The 16,647-nt window shown below is 45.3% G+C and overlaps 1 protein-coding gene across 5 annotated transcripts in view; it reads left to right on the top strand.

The window, feature by feature from the left end:
- Positions 1-16,647, top strand: part of si:ch211-26b3.4 (connector enhancer of kinase suppressor of ras 2) — a 554,826-nt gene that overhangs the window by 322,552 nt on the left and 215,627 nt on the right. For 4 of the 5 annotated variants that reach the window (XR_007248946.2, XM_048544968.2, XM_048544969.2 and 1 more), the window contains 2 exons: positions 5,683-5,829; positions 16,506-16,639. Coding sequence is in view for 4 of the 5 variants with exons in the window: in XM_048544968.2 (XP_048400925.1) it covers positions 5,683-5,829; positions 16,506-16,639 (281 nt within the window). In the remaining variant the exon portion in view is untranslated. The remainder of the gene's footprint in view (positions 1-5,682; positions 5,830-16,505; positions 16,640-16,647) is intronic. The other variant, XM_048544970.2, reaches the window with a different exon arrangement.

Here is a 16,647-nt window from a genome sequence, read left to right as displayed (position 1 = left end):
TGCCAGGAGCCAATACTGAATGGATTTCTGGTGCAGTGAATCTCTCCATTTACAAGTCTGGCATGCCTCAAAGATCAGTGGGATTCCCTACCAGTCTACAGAAGTATTTCTCATTTACGTTGATAGATGCGTGTGTTAAATTTCAGGGTTTTCTTGCAGTAAGCGAGCAGAAAGAGCTTGTATGGGAGAGGTCAGGGTTAGGGGCATGGGGTCTGTTGTCCCAGCGTGATTCTGAATCACATGGAGCAAGTGGGCCCCAGTTTCATTTCCTGCACGCTCTACTGTGCCAGCTGACCTCAGTCATGATGATGATTGTCCCCTGTACCTGACAGCGAAATAGCCGGACAAGGGAGGACACTTACTTTTCCCTGGGAATTCCAAGTCCGCTGGTCATGCACCAGACTGGGTTTTATATTTGTGACATGACGTCTGACAAAATGGCACAGGGGCTCAGTGGTTAGCACTGCTGCCTCACAGTGCTAGGGACCTGGGTTTGATTCCGGCCTCAGGCAAGTGTCTGTGTGGAGTTTGCACCATGGAGTTGACTAGAGTGAAGTACCTTTAGTTCTCCTTCCTGCCAGTTTCTCACATTTTATGAGTGGATTTGTGGTTTGAATTTTATGGGATGGGAGGAGCAGAATGGAAGCTGAGGGGCCCACTTGCTCCTATCCCAGCTGCCTGAGCTTAACCATTCAAGTGTGATTGGTCTCCATCCAGCTGGACAACCACTAATCAGCAAAATGAAATCATTATGTGACCAATCTGCACAGTAATCCAGGACGTCATGTGATAAAGGACTAATGCTTCGAACAGGAAATAAGTCACGGGTAGAATTGTAAGAGGCTCTAGCCCCTCGAATCTGTCTTTAGTTGATGTTTTAAGGTGAAATAAAGATTTTAAATGTAAGCATGCAGATGCTGCCACCTATCTCAGCAGAATCCACTGATACAATCAGCCATTGGCCCGGAGGTGAGACTATTCCTCTAATGTGCCACTTTGTCATTGTCAATGTTAAAGACGCCCAAACTTTATTGTACCTAACACCCAAAAAATGCAGCCAACAATGAAATATTACCGACAACCGGATTGTTAAAAATCTTAATTACTTGTTACAGAATAACTTCAAAATGGCAAAAAAACCCGATTCCCCTATGTTAGCTCACCTTCTGTCAGTTGGGAATGACCTCCAATTGATGACACGATATCATCACAGTTGTAGAAAGGTCTGCAGCATGAAAACAGACCTTTCGGCCCAACTTGCCCATACCGCCCAATCTTCACGATTTGAACCAGTTCAATTTGCCTGCATTTAGTCCATATCCCTGCACATCTATCCCATCCATGTACCTGTCGAAATGTTGCTTAAATGACAGAATTTTGTACTCGCGTTTGTACTACCTCTGGCAGCCCATTCCAGACACTCCGTGTGAAAACATTTGCCCCTCTGGACTCTTCTGTTTCTCTTCCTCCCTCACCTTAAACCTCTGTCCTCTAGTTTTAGATTCCCGCACCGTGGGGAAAAGTTGTTGACTGTCTATCTTATCTATGCCTGTTATGATCTTATAGACCTCTGTAAGATGGCCCCTCAGTTTCCTACGTGCCAGGAAAAAGAATCCGAGCCTCATCAACCTCTTCTTATAACACAAATCTTCCAGTCCAGTTAGCACCCTAATAAATCTTCTTTGCCCTCTTTCAAGTTTAATAATATCTTTCTGTAGTAGGGCAACCAGACACAATACTCCAAAAATGGCTTCACCAATGTCTTGTACAGCTGCAACAAGGTGTTCCAACTCATATTACTCAGTGCTGTGACCAAGAAAAGCCAGCATGCTGAAAGCCTTCTTTGCCACCCTGTCAGCCTGTCACTTCACTTCCAAGGAGCTATGTACCTAGAACCCTCGATCTCTTTGTTCTATAATACTCCTCAGGTCCCCGCTATTGGCTGCGTGAGTTCTACCCTGGTTTGCTTTACAAAATGCAACATTTTGCATTTGTCTAATTTTAACACCATCTGCCATTCTTCAGCTTACTGACCCAGTTGATCAAGTTCTTGCTGCATTCCCAGATGACCCTCTTCACTGTCCACTATATCGCCAAACTTCATGTCCTTCGCAAACTTACTAACCATACCTTCTAACTTCTCATCGAAATCATTTATATAAATGACAAATAACAGTGGACCCAGCACTGATCCCTGTGGCATATCACTCTCTTAGGCCTCCAGTCTGAAAAACAATTGTCTACCATACCCTCTGTCTTCTACTATCAAGCCAATTTTATGTCTAATTGACTAGCCTACCCTGGACCCCGGGAAATTTGACCTTGAAATTGGAATTGAAATTGAAATCGGACCTTGAATTGGACCTTGCTCGACAACTTAACCATGTGGAACTTTGTCTAAAGCCTTGCTAAATTCCATGTCTTCTGCACTGCCCACATCTACTTTCTTGGTCACTCCTTCAAAAAGCTCAATCAAATTCATGATGCATGATTTCCCACACATAAAACCTACTGACTATCTCAAATGAGTCCTTACCTCTTCAAATGCCTGTAAATCCTATCTGTCAGAATTCCGTCTAACAACTTACTCACATTGGATGTTAAGGTTCACCAGTCCGTGGTTCCCTGGCATTTCCCTGCTGTCTCCATTAAATAATGGTACAACATGAACCACCCTCCAATCTTCAGGCACTTCACTCGTGGATGTCGATGATACAAGTGTTTCCATTAGGAGCCCCACTATTTCCTTCCTAGCCTCCCTCAAAGTTTTGGGATACACTTCATCAGGAGATTTATCTAGCTTAATGTATTTTAAGACATAAAGCACGTCATCTTCAAGACATCACTATTTATTTCCCCAAGTTACGTAGCATCTATATGTTTCTTGACAGTAAATACTGATGAGAAATGTTCATTTAGAATCTCACCTGTCTCTTGTGGATCTGCATGTAGATGACCTTGTCGATCTGTAAAAGGTCCGATTCTCTCTCTATTTACTCAGTGAGTGAACCCTGAAGAATTTCTTCTCTCAGTACTGCTGTGATGTTCTCCCTAATCAAAAATGCAACTCCCCCCACTCTTGTCTCCCCTTCTTTTCTTCCTACGGCATCTGTACCCCGGACATTTGGCCCTGTCCCTCCTTCAGCCATGTTCCTTCCCATGCCCTGAGTTCATCTGCCTTACCTTTCAGGCCTCCTGCATTAAAATAAATGCATTTTAGCCCAGACTTCCCTTGCTTTCATTGAATCCCTACAGTGTGGAAACAGACCCTTCAGCCCAACAAGTCCAGACCAACACTCGGAGCATCCCATCTACACCCATCCCCCTAATCTACACATCCCTGAATGCTATGGGCAATTTAGCATGGCCATTCCGCTTAACCTGCTCATCTTTGGACTGTGGGAGGAAGCTGGAGCACCCAGAGGAAACCCACACAGATGTGGGGAGAATGAGCAAACTCCACACTCTGTCATGCTGTTGATTGTCTCGTCTAGTACTGGGATTACCAACACTGTCTTTAGTATTTAACTTGCTCTCATTAATGTTTGTACTTGCCGCAACTTTTATTTTTGTCTCCCTGTTGCTTTGGATCCCACCGTCTACTGCCAGGCCCGTTTACACCCTCCTGAGTAACTCTAGCAAATTTCTAGCAAATTTCATGAGCGTAGTTGGAGAGAGGGAAGGTAGCGCACTTGGTATGGGACATAAATTCCCACCTCTTGTTTCTGAGGATCTCTTGTGCCTGTTGAAAGGTAGGCTGAAATGTTTGTCTTTCGAGCTGTGACCAAATGTGGCCGAAAAAAGTATGTGGAGATTGATGCCTGGAAAGTGAAACAGTCTTGGCCTTGTGAAGCTTGGGTGGGTTGGCAAGTGAGCAGTGGAGGGAGTAACGAAGGGGAAGAGTAGAATTATTGGAACAATTATAACAATGCGAAGAAGTGGGTGTGAAGTGTTTGGGACTTGCACTCGAGATGGATAAAGTCCTCAGCTCATTCAATTGGTCTGCTGAACCTATCTGTTCATGCTTTGCATTAGGCCACAAGTGACCATCCAACGTGAGCAGGCTCAAGCTCCAGGGGTAGAACATACTGGGCTGGGATGGCCAGTACTGGTTTTATATTCATAGGAGAAGGGAAAGCTATCACAGCAGTTAAAAGATGGATGAAATGTTTTTGGCAAAGGATGTGATTTTCTTTTTAAATTTTTTTATGTATTGATCATCTGATCATCATGTTTTGACTGATATGATCAGGTAGGTTTAGAAGCATTCAGTCAAATGTGCAGGGAAACTTTCGTCGTGAAAATGACTTTTTAACTGTGATTTTATCAGTCAAAAATGACCATGTACAGGTCGTTCTAGAATGTCACTGGCTTGTTTCTGACATTCAATTGATTCTTGTTCCTTTGGTTGGATTACTTGCTGGCACTTGATAGTTGCCTTCGGGAATTTTTTGCCTGAAGTTTGCATATTTCAAGGAAAACAACCTGTTTCTTCAACATCTAGCATAAGGAAGAAAAGAAATTCCTTCATTATCCGTATGTTCACGTGTGTTTTAGTGATATAGATTAACGATAGGCAATGGTGTAGGTAAGGCAAATGCACAAAAATTTTATTATAAATATCTATAGTGAATCGAATTTCCAGTAACAACTTATCCTGAAAATACCATTTCAACTTGTTTGAACTCATTTTTTCCCAAATTTGCAAAGGGAACGTGCATATCCGCACATAACTATTATGTGATTAGATGGCATAAGAGAAAATTGTAACAGCAACTGCAGTCCATGCGTCTTTCCCGCCACCCCTCCTTAATCTGTGTCACTGTGGCTGAAACACCACTCTGTTTTCTCCTGTTGAACCGCCTAACTTTTATCTCTCAACCCTAAGGGGCAGAACAGGCAACTCCCAGGTCTCCTTCAGGTGGCTCTTCACACAGAAGCATGAATGAACTTTGTAACACTACCTTACACAATCTGATGTTGCTCAGAATGTGTTATGTTGGATAGTGTCGCTGTTCACAGGCTACAATCTCTTTCCACCCCACTGAGTTACTTCAAGCTGCAGATCACTTTCTGTATAATTCTGACTGATCTCTCTAACTACGGGGACATAATTCTCAATAGACTAACAGGAAAACATCTCCCAGCAGAGTTGAGGACCATTTAGTTACATCAATGGATGCATCCCAGGATTTCTTTCATTTAAAACAAACCAAATGGTCTTCTTGAACTGTAATCATCATGTTTCACATAATAGGGACAGACACTTCACCCTCTCTGCATATTTACAGTTAGTCCAATGTAAAACATATTCAAGTGGTTGCTTCATTTGGTTACATGCTTCTTCAATTCCATTCAGGTTTAATTTGTTGGTTCAGAAAATTAATTGCTTCTAAAAGGCACAAGAAACCTTACTGTGGTTAACTGTCATTCATCATTTTTTGCAGCATTCCCCAAGCCAACAGCTGTACCAATCAGAGTCCAGTTGCCAACCAGTCAGCACTGTCCTCTCATGCAATGCTAATGTCAGTTTTCCCCTTGAATCGTAGCTCTCACGAGTTGTCCTGAGGACTGACTTGAGAAAAACTGACTATTTTTCCAGCAATGCTTGTGTTCAGTACGATGCATGTGAAAGATAAATATCTTGTTTGCATCTTTCTGTCTCTGGGCTCTCGGTTCCAGGTGGGCTGGCAGCTGAAGAACCTCGTCAACGCACTCAGGGAGGATCCCAGTGGGGTGATACTGACTTTGAAAAAACGACCACAGAACACACTCACTTCTGCCCCTGCACTGCTGAAAAATGTGAGATGGAAACCTTTAGCCCTGCAGGTAAACTGAGTTCTCATTAAGTTGCAGCCTGATGCCCCTCAGATTGAAGTGCTGTCAGCATGACAAATGCGTCCGATAAAATCGCTGAAAAGTTCACTTTTAACACAGTTGGATAAATGAGTTGCTGAGTGCACCATGGTAACTAATTACAAAGCTTGCCGCGTGAGTGCTATTTTTAGGCCAGATTTTCAATTTCATTTAAAATGCAGATCAGTGGTCACCATTTTTACCCTTTCTTTTCCAACTGGGGAAATGTGGAGCTTGGCTTCTTTGCAGTCTTTTAATGAATCAGGCAATCATTCTATTATAATGTGTGTATTAATGGTATTCAGTCTTTATTAATGATAATTATCACTGAATTTTCAACCCCAATCTTGACATTTCTGGATTACCTCTCTATCCTGCACATGGACAGCCCCACTGCTGCATTCATACCAATTTCTCTCTCTCTCTCTCAAATATCCCAGAACTTAATAAACTACATTAGGTGCCAAGTAGCTACACATCTAAATGACCAAATAGTAACTACATCAATTTGATGTGGGTGGGGGAAGGGAGCTCCGAAATAAATAGAGGAGGGGTGGGGCTGGGGAAGGTAGGTGGAATGGCCATAGGTGAGTGCAGGCAGGCAGTGGTGGGGGTTGGTCAGTTAGGTGGGAGGAGCGGATAGGTGGGACAGAAGATGGACAGGTTGTGTCAAGCCATGGAGTTGGGGTTGAGACGGAGGGGATGAGGCTGAGGGGTGGGGAGATTTCAAAACTAGTAAAATCCACATTGAGACCATTGGGTCGTAGGTTCCCAAGGCAGAATATGAGGTGCTGCTCCTCCAGTTTGTGACTGGCATCATTGTAACATTGGAGGAGGCCCAGGATGGACATGTCATCCAGGAAGTGGGAGGGAGAGTTGAAGTGGTTTGTGACTGAAAGGTTGTTCTCGTTTGTCATGAACAGAGCGCAGGTGCTCTACAATGTGGTGTCCAAGCCTCCGCTTGGTCTCACTGAATTAGAGGAGACCACAACGGGAACTGTGGATGCAGTAGACCTCATTGGCTGATGTGCAGGTGAACCTCTGCCTGATGTGGAAGGTTTTTTTGGTTCCTTGGATTGAAGTAAGCGGGGAGGTGTAGGGGCAGGTCAAACCCACCACTTCCTGTGGTTGCAGGGAAAGATGTAGGTGGTGGTGGGGCTCGCGGGGAGTATGGTGAGTGCAGGTAGGCAGTGGTGGGGATTACTCAGTTGAGTGCAGGTAGGCACCTGTCACCATTCCACATACCTTCCCCAGCCCCATCCCTCCTCTCTTTACTTTTGAGCTCCCCTCCTCCTTTCCATTTCTGAAGAAGGGTCCTAACTTGAAACGTCAACTTTCCTGCTCCTGTGATGCTACCTGGCCTGCTGTATACCTCCAGCTCCTCACTGTGTTTTCCCTGACTGCATCATCTGCAGTTCTTGCTATCTCCAAATCAAATTGATGCCGCATTCATTTCCCTACAAGAAGCAGGCATTTAAAGAATGCTGCAAAAAATAAGACACTCAGGATGCTGCAAAGTTGAAATAAAAGCAGGAAGTTCTGGAAATATTCATTCAGACTGGCAGTATCGGTGCAGAGAGAAATTGAGTTCCTCGTTTGGAAACACCTTTTCTGCAGAACTCGAGGAAAATGGAGATGTGATGAGTTTTATGCCTTAGAAAAGGGTGAGTGTAAGGAAGAACAAAAAGGAAACTCTAGGATAAAGTACAAGATGGGAGTGATTAAAGACAAAAAACTGTTATGGATTAAGGTCAAAAGCAGCGGTAATGATTTGGACTATGTTTCTCTCTTCTCTCTCATGAATGGTACGTGTTTTTTCTCCAGGGTGCGGGAATTTCAAGACTAGGAGGCATATTTTTAAGGTGAAAGGAAAAAGATTTAAAAAAGACATGTGGGGAAGCTTTCTGACACAAAGAGTGGTTGATGTGTGGAATGAACTTCCAGAGGGAGTAGTGGATGTGGGTACTGTTACAACATTTAAAAGACATTTGGATAATTACCTGAATAGGAAGGGTTTGGAGGGATATGGGCCAAGTGCAGGCAGATGGGACTAGTTTAGTTTGGGATTATGGTTTGCGTGGGCTGGTTGAACCAAAGAGTCTGTTTCCATGCTGTATGACTCAATGACTCTGTACTCCTCAAATTCTAGTATCGCAAGCAGTCCTGTTTTGAATAACTCCACCATTGGTGATCACGTTTTCCATTGCCTAGCTAAATGAGTTCACTTCCTACACTTCTCTGCCTCTTGACCTCCCTTCCCTCCTTTCAGGCACTTGTTAAAACTCACCCTTTTGGCCAAGCTTTTAGTCATCAGCCTAATACATTCTTATGTAACTAAGGGCCAAATGGTTACTTGATAATGCTCCTGTGGAACATTTTGCAATGTTTTGTCATGTTGAAGGCTTAAAATAAGTACAGGAAGCAATGCTCCCCTGTTCAGTTCAAGTGTTCTGCTGGGTGAGATTTCTGGCTTGGTACACACAATTCTGCTCTTCAATAAGCCTTATTAAAGACGTAACTGCATTTTTTGGTCTTCTTTTCTGGGGAATTGTGAAACAGTGCTCCCTCTATGCTGTGTATCTGTGCAAACACTCTGAGTGCCCCTGCATGCTGTAAATAATTTATACCTGTAATTTCACCTGTTTTGTTTAAATGGCCACTGTGGTATAATTTTTGCTGTGGGGCCTGGTTAAATCACACCCCTGTTAGAGATAAACAGCCCCTTCTGAAAGAAGTTGGCATTGATCATCCGTTTACAATCTCACACCCTCTCCTTGGCCGTAGATAGCCTCGGACATCATGTGACTTTAATGACTGAGCCAAGTTAATGTGGTCTCCACTGAGATTAAATGCAATGTGTAGGGATGCGCTAGGCGTTGACCAGTGCGCATCATTCCAGACTTACACCTCATCTAGTGGCAGAGATTTCAGACTCACCTGATGATTATACATGTCTCAGGAGACAAAGATTCTTTCCATGTATCAACATTTCAAGGGAAAACATAGTCGTTCAGGGCTGGGAGCTACATAATGGCAGTACAAATCTACACTCCACCTCATAGTGTACTAGTCTGCTCATAGAAGCTGCTCAAACCACTGCCTCTTACAGTTCCAGTGCTGTCCCAGAGGATGCTCAAATATTTCAGGCTAACTTACTAGTTTGTACATGTTCTAGAAGATTGAAGGAACATCATCAATGGAAATCTGCAAAGGGACATCTCTTCTCAACCAGCTGGCTATCATGAGGTAGGCCACTGCACAACACTTGTTATAATATCCTGATGGAAGCCTCAAGAAGTACATAACCTTGTTAGACTGGTGCTGTGTCTCAATGCTGCTTTTTTTCCCAGTGCGGGATCGATAATGTACAGATCTTTGAAAGTGTGGTTAGCCAAAGGTATTAAACATACAATCGGATGGGTGACGAAACAATTGTTCAGCAACACAACAGGCCAAGGACTACAAAAGTATCCACATGTCCTTGGCACCAAGCAAGAGTCGCTTGCTGTGTACAAATCGAATCAACAAACTATTAGACAAAGTCCAAACCCAGCTCATTCATCCTGGAAATAGGCCTCAGTTACTTTTGGCCTCTTGACTTCAACAATGCAGTGCTTGGTCATGCTCTCAATATAATCATCAGGTGCCTCTTTATGTTTTGTTCTAGTTATATTCGCTTATCTGATGTGTTAAGGAGGCGACTGAAGCACATAGCGTAATGACTCCGATTACTGCTGTTTCCGTGATCCCCATGATCTTTCAGCCGCCAGCAATCCTCCACTCCCTGACCTCTCCCCCCCACCCATTTCTGTTGAGCCCTTTTTACATGACTATCACTTTACCCCAGAGCCCATAACTTCGGAAATTCCCATGTGCCTATTTCTACATCAGCCCGAATAAAGACCAGAGTTACTGGGACCTATCTGAACCTCCCAATCTGGAGAATCCCACTCCCTCCTTTTCACTGTGAGGTCCTACTGTATCATCTGAAATTGCTCCCTATAGCTCTCACCATTCCTCTGAAAATCTTGTAAAATGAAAACCACCCCCAGACTTCAGGTGCCTCCCTTTCCCCAGGACGCCGTGGACTGCCCCCTTGAACATGACCAAGCAATATATGTCTTTCATTCCATCTCCTCCACTGCAGAATTCAAAAGCCATGTAAGCCTGGAGGTGCCTCCTGCACTGCCACAATGATGCCACCCGAAGGTTGCAGGAACAGCAACTCATATTCCGCCTGGGAACCCTGCAGCCATATGGTATCAATGTGGACTTCACCAGTTTCAAAATCTCCCCTTCCCCTACTGCATCCCTAAACCAGCCTAGTTCGTCCCCTCCTCCCACTGCACCACACAACCAGCCCAGCTCTTCCCCCCCACCCACTGCATCCCAAAACCAGTCCAACCTGTCTCTGCCTCCCTAACCGGTTCTTCCTCTCACCCATCCCTTCCTCCCACCCCAAGCCGCACCCCCAGCTACCTACTAATCTCATCCCACCTCCTTGACCTGTCCATCTTCCCTGGACTGACCTATCCCCTCCCTACCTCCCCACCTATACTCTCTCCACCTATCTTCTTTACTCTCCATCTTCGATCCGCGTCCCCCTCTCTCCCTATTTATTCCAGTTCCCTCTCCCCATCCCCCTCTCTGATGAAGGGTCTAGGCCCGAAACGTCAGCTTTTGTGCTCCTGAGATGCTGCTTGGCCTGCTGTGTTTATCCAGCCTCACATTTTATTATCTTCAAATGCCATGTAACTGTGCTGCCATCTAATGTTCCATTCTCTTGATCCTGAGCTCCCAACACCAACTGCAGCTAAATTCCACCTCCTTTTAAGAGTTAACAGCCCTCCTTCACAAAGTCAGCTTTAAATGGTGCTAACACTGCTCACGGAATTAGGCCCTGACTGATGCGTCCGGCGTGGCCTGGCTGCGGAGCTTGTCCAACTAAACAGGGTGCGCAAAACTGGCTTGCTGACTGCAGAGAATAGACTGGTGTCAAGAATAGAATTAGCTTTCATGTCATGACTCAGATGAGTGCAGTGAAAAGTTTACATGTCGCCACTTGTGGCGCCATCTTAGGACAAAGGCACCTAGGTACAGATTCTTAAGTACTAATTCTTAGGGAACAAAAAAATAGAAAAGTGAAGAAATAAGAAGCCCAGTATTACAGATCATAGGAATGCATTAGAAAAATAAAGAAATGAAATGATCAGAAAGACAATCCTTCCCATCCAGCCCACTCCAGCACCGAACCTCCGGACCGTGCTGGGCTTCACATCAGGGCTCTCGAGGCTGGAAGACCGCTCTGAAATTATCTGGAGGCCGGAGGTCCATGCTGAGGCCACGCTGGGCCGAGAGACCGCCAGACCGGGCTGATGAGAGACCACACATCAGGCCGAGAGGCTGCCATGCTATGGGCCACCAAAAGACCACCACGCCAGGCCGGTGAGAGATAACCACAACAGACCGTTGAGAGACCACCATGCCGGGCCAAGAGGACACCACTCCGAGCCGAGAGATTGCCACTCCGGGTCTGCGCTGAGGCTGGGAGCCCGAGCCCGTGTCTACGCTGAGGCTGGGAGTCTGAGTCTGCGCTGAGGCTGGGAGTCTGACTCTGCGCTGAGGCTGGGAGTCTGAGTCTGCGCTGAGGCTGGGAGTCTGAGTCTGCGCTGAGGTTGGGAGCCCAAGTCCACGCTGAGGCTGGGAGTCTGAGTCTACGCTGAGGTTGGCAGCCCGAGTCTGCGCTGAGGCTGGGAGTCTGAGTCTGTGCTGAGGTTGGGAGTCTGAGTCTACGCTGAGGTTGGGAGCCCGAGTCTGCGCTGAGGCTGGGAGTCTGAGTCTGTGCTGAGGTTGGGAGTCTGAGTCTACGCTGAGGTTGGCAGCCCGAGTCTGTGCTGAGGCGGGGAGTCTGACTCTGCGCTGAGGCTGGGAGTCTGAGTCTACGCTGAGGTTGGCAGCCCGAGTCTGTGCTGAGGCTGGGAGTCTGACTCTGCGCTGAGGCTGGGAGTCTGAGTCTGCGCTGAGGCTGGGAGTCTGAGTCTGCGCTGAGGTTGGGAGTCCGTGTCCGCACTGAGGCTGGGAGTCTGACTCTGCGCTGAGGCTGGGAGTCTGAGTCTGCGCTGAGGCTGGGAGTCTGAGTCTGCGCTGAGGTTGGGAGCCCGAGTCCGCACTGAGGCTGGGAGTCTGAGTCTGCACTGAGGTTGGGAGCCCGAGTCCGCACTGAGGCTGGGAGTCTGAGTCTGCGCTGAGGTTGGGAGCCCGAGTCCGCACTGAGGCTGGGAGTCTGAGTCTGCGCTGAGGTTGGGAGCCCGTGTCCACACTGAGGCTGGGAGTCTGAGTCTGCGCTGAGGTTGGGAGCCACAGTCTGTGCTGAGGCTGGGAGTCTGAGTCCGAGTCCACACTGAGTCCAGAAGTTCAGGACATCACGGAGAAGAAAGATGGAAAACACAAAAGGGAGAAAGAAGAGAAACATAGGAAAGGAAATGGACAGAGTGCACGAGCCCTGACTGAGGAATCCTACTCTGGCCATCTTGAAAGCAATCAGTGTGTATAGATTCATTTTGTTCAGCGATCTCCTCATCATTTTTAATAATTTTTAAGTGTTTTCCTACTTGGCAAAACCGAGTAATTTCTCACTTAAAAGATGTTTGTCTTCGGTAGCTGTTTACTTACAGAAATGCAGAGAAATATTACAGTATTAAGGAGAGAAGGCATCCCTGAATTATTGGACTCATTATGCAGAGCTCACTGTAATAAGGTTTTTGGTTCTTCATGCTGGCAGCAAATTTCATTCTGAGGAATGAAATAATTTTGTGTTTACTTGGGTCACACTCACAGAGAGGAACAGCTTGCCAATGCACAGTGTTTTGTCATGTAGAAAGGAAAAAACATACAATAAAGGAGCAAGAGTAGAGCGGCCAGCCCTTTGAATCTGTTCCGCCACTTGAAATGATCATGGCTGGTCAGCCAGCGCAGTATCCTGACCCCACTTGCTCCTAATTGTCTTTGGTGCCTGTATTGTTAAGAACTATATCTACCACTTTCTTGAAATTCTTCAATGTTTCAGCCTCAACAGTTTGCTGTGGGAGATAATACCACAGCCTTAACACTCTCTGTCTGGTTGGAGAGATTTTTCCTCATCTCCGTCCTAAAAGGCCTGTCCCTTATCCTTAGACTGCCTGGTCTAGGCTCCCCAGTCACTGAGAACATCCGTCCTGCATCTGTATTGTCTAAAACAAAAAACAACAAAAATGCTGGAGATCACAGCATCCATGGATTTGGGAAGAACAGACAATTCCACTGGGAAGTGGGGAGTGGGGGGGCATGGTGAATTTAACAAGTAAAGCTAAAAGAAAGGGAGGAGTGAGAGTGGGGGATAATGGGAACTGCAGATGCTGGAGAATCCGAGATAACAAAGTGTGGAGCTGGATGAACACAGCAGGCCAAGCAGCATCTTAGCAGCACAAAAGCTGACGTTTCGGGCCTAGCCCTTTCATGTCTAGGCCTGAAACGTCAGCTTTTGTGCTCCTAAGATGCTGCTTGGCCTGCTGTGTTCATCCAGCTTCACACTTTGTTATCTTGAGGAGTGAGAGTGGGTTCACAATTTGAAGGTGTCAAACTCCATACTAAGTCCAGAAACCTGTAAAGTGCCTCGTCTGAAGATGAGAAGACTCTCCCCAATTTGTGCTGTGGTTCACTGGACCACTGCAGCATGCCGAGGACAGACATATGGGCATACGAGCAGGACGCTGTGTTAAAACGACTGGCTATGGGAAGGTTGGGATGATGCTTGTGCATAGACTGGAGGTATTCAGACTCTACCATGTCTAATCATGTTAGAATTTTGTGGTATTCTATAAAATATTGTCTCATACTCTCCCTGCACGTCAATCCCACCATCCCAGGAATATGTCTTATCTGTCTTTCTATCTATTTGCCTGTCTGTCTATCTGTTTATACATTCTTCTATCCATTGTTCATCTCTGTCTCACTATTTATTTATCTCTCTCTCCATTTCTCTCTTTCTATCACTATTTCTTTCTTTGTATCTCTATCTACCTGAAATGTGCTAAAGCATCTCAAATAAGTGTTCAGAAAAGGTTTACAAGTTTGTTGCCAGGGTTGGAGTGATTGAGCTGTAGAGAGAGGCTGAATAGCCCTGGCATATTTCCCCTGGAGTGTCAGAGGCTGAGCGGTGACCTTTTGGAGGTTCACAAACCCACGAGGGGTAAATAGACAAGGTCTTTTCCCCAGGGTGGGGGAGTCTAAAACTAGAGGGCATAGGTTTAAGGTGAGAGAGGAACGATTTCAGAGGGATCTATGTGTAACCTTTTCACCCACAGTATGGTGTGTATATGGAATAGGCTGCCAGAGGAAGTGATGGAGGCTAGTGCAATTGTAACATTTAAAAGGCATCTGGGTACATGAATAGAGATAGTTTGAACTGCAAATGCTGGATAATCCGAGATAACAAAGTGTGGAGCTGGATGAACACAGCAGGCCAAGCAGCATCTTAGGAGCACAAAAGCTGACGTTTCGGGCCGAGACCCTTCATCATAAAAGGGGGATGGGGAGAGGTTTCTGAAATAAATAGGGAGAGAGGGGCAGGCGGACCAAAGATGGATAGAGCCAAAGATAGGTGAAGAGGAGAGTATAGGTGGGGAGGTAGGGAGGGGATAGGTCAGTCCAGGGAAGATGGACAGGTCAAAGGGGCAGGATGAGGTTGGTAGGTAGGAAATGGAGGTGCGGCTTGAGGGGGTAAGGAGGGTATAGGTGAGAGGAAGAACAGGCTAGGGAGGTGGGGATGAGCTGGGCTGGTTTTGGGATGCAGTTGGGGGAGGGGAGATTTTGAAGCTTATGAAGTCCACATTGATACCATTGGGCTGCAGGGTTCCCAAGCAGAATATGAGTTGCCATTCCTGCAACCTTCGGGTGGCATCATTATGGCACTGCAGGAGGCCCAGGATGGACATGCCGTCTAAGAAATGGGAGGGGGAGTTAAAATGGTTCACGACTGCGAGGTGCAGTTGTTTATTGCGAACCGAGCGGAGGTGTTCTGCAAAGCAGTCCCCAAGCCTCCACTCGGTTTCCCCAATGTAGAGGAAGCTACACCAGGTACAGCGGATGCAATATACCACATTGGCAGATGTGCAGGGGAACATCTGCTTGAGGAAGGGTTTCGAGGGATATGGGCCAACTACTGGCAAATGGGACTAAATTTATTTTGGATGTCTGGTCAGCATGGATGAGTTAGATTGAAGGGCTTGTTTCCATGCCGTACATCTCTATGACTCTCTTCTGCTCTTTGCATGTGGTTATTACAAATGTATATCTGATAGTTTTCTTAGTCCGCTACTTTTATCGTGACAGTTCTCACAGAAAGCGTTCAGAATTTCTGAGAGAGGAAATTTTCACAAAACATATTTACAGCCTCACAGCAATGTAAACACTGGGAGGACCTCTTACTCTGTGGCAAGTCCCGTAGTGCTACCCCAGACCCTGTCAACTGACAGTGGATGAGATGTTTATTCTGCACTGATAAATTTCAGGTATTAATTAATGGGAAAAGAAACAACTGATGGACTTATGCAGCAACATAGGATGCTCACTTAATCCAGACATGAACTTGAAACAAACATAACATTTGGCTAAATTAGAAACAAATCCAAATAAACAAGCACTGAACATCAATGTCATTTTTTGAGCACAGTTATGCCTGATGATAGATCAAACCCATGCTAAGCCAGTTCCAAAGAAGAGTCTTTGAACTTGAAATGTTAACTCTATTTCTCTCTTCACTGATGTGCCCGGACCTGCTGAGTATCTCCAGCAATTTCTATCCTTAAAAAGCATTTCAGTGGTTGAGAGATTTGCTTTGTCAAAGTCATTACTTAACTATTACCATTGGTTGTACTCATTCTTGGAAAACAAAGCTGAGAAATGACTGTTGAGTGATTTGAGCAGTTTAGAACTAATGTGATGTGCCATTTCTTCATCCACTGTTATAAAACGGGCATTATCCATTTGATTTTAACATTCAGCTCCTTCATGGGAACTGTTTAACAACTCCGTTTTCCAATACAAGTAATTTGTAGATTGAGGTGATTTAAGATTGCATCCTAGCTCCCTTTTAATGATAGTTGTATATTAATGCAAAAACAAAATCTGAGTAACTTTTATGAAAAATATATCCAGAAAATGAACATGATCGCATGTTCTGAGCAGATACTTGAGGACAGCCCTGAAAGAATGCCAGCATTCACAGAAGTTTAAAAAAAAGTCAAACACTTCTAGACATTAACAATGACAAGCCCCTTTATTTTGTATTTCTTGCTATACATTTTTGCTCTTGAAGAATGATGTTAAGTATCAGCAGTTTTTGAACACCTTTTCTGCAGCCATGATGTTGTGGAGTGGGCCTTTAATTCAAGACCTCCAGGCCACCTGTGGTGCTATTCAAATAACAAGGAAGTTCTTGTCTTCTGTCGAACATCCTTCCATGGTGCCCAATAATGACTGATAGATCTGCATTTTTGTAACAGGTTGCAGTGATAGTTACACTATTGATATCTAAAAACGCATAGTCATAACTTAGAGGCTTGACTGATTTGTCTCTGGCACTAATCATATGTCATTTTCATCTTTTCCAGCCTGTTATTCCAACAAGTCCTACCAGTAGCTCCACAACACCAACAAGCACCATTGGCATGTCATCAAAGTATGATAGTTCTACACTTCATGACGTCTTTATTCTATCTCCCCTTTCAGGAATCTACGGTCCCAGGTAGGTCT

The sequence above is a fragment of the Stegostoma tigrinum genome, chromosome 15, assembly GCF_030684315.1.
Source record: "Stegostoma tigrinum isolate sSteTig4 chromosome 15, sSteTig4.hap1, whole genome shotgun sequence".
Taxonomy (NCBI): Eukaryota; Metazoa; Chordata; class Chondrichthyes; order Orectolobiformes; family Stegostomatidae; genus Stegostoma; species Stegostoma tigrinum.
The sequence above is the reverse complement of the archived record's forward strand: the minus strand, read 5'-3'. Positions and strand labels throughout refer to the sequence as shown.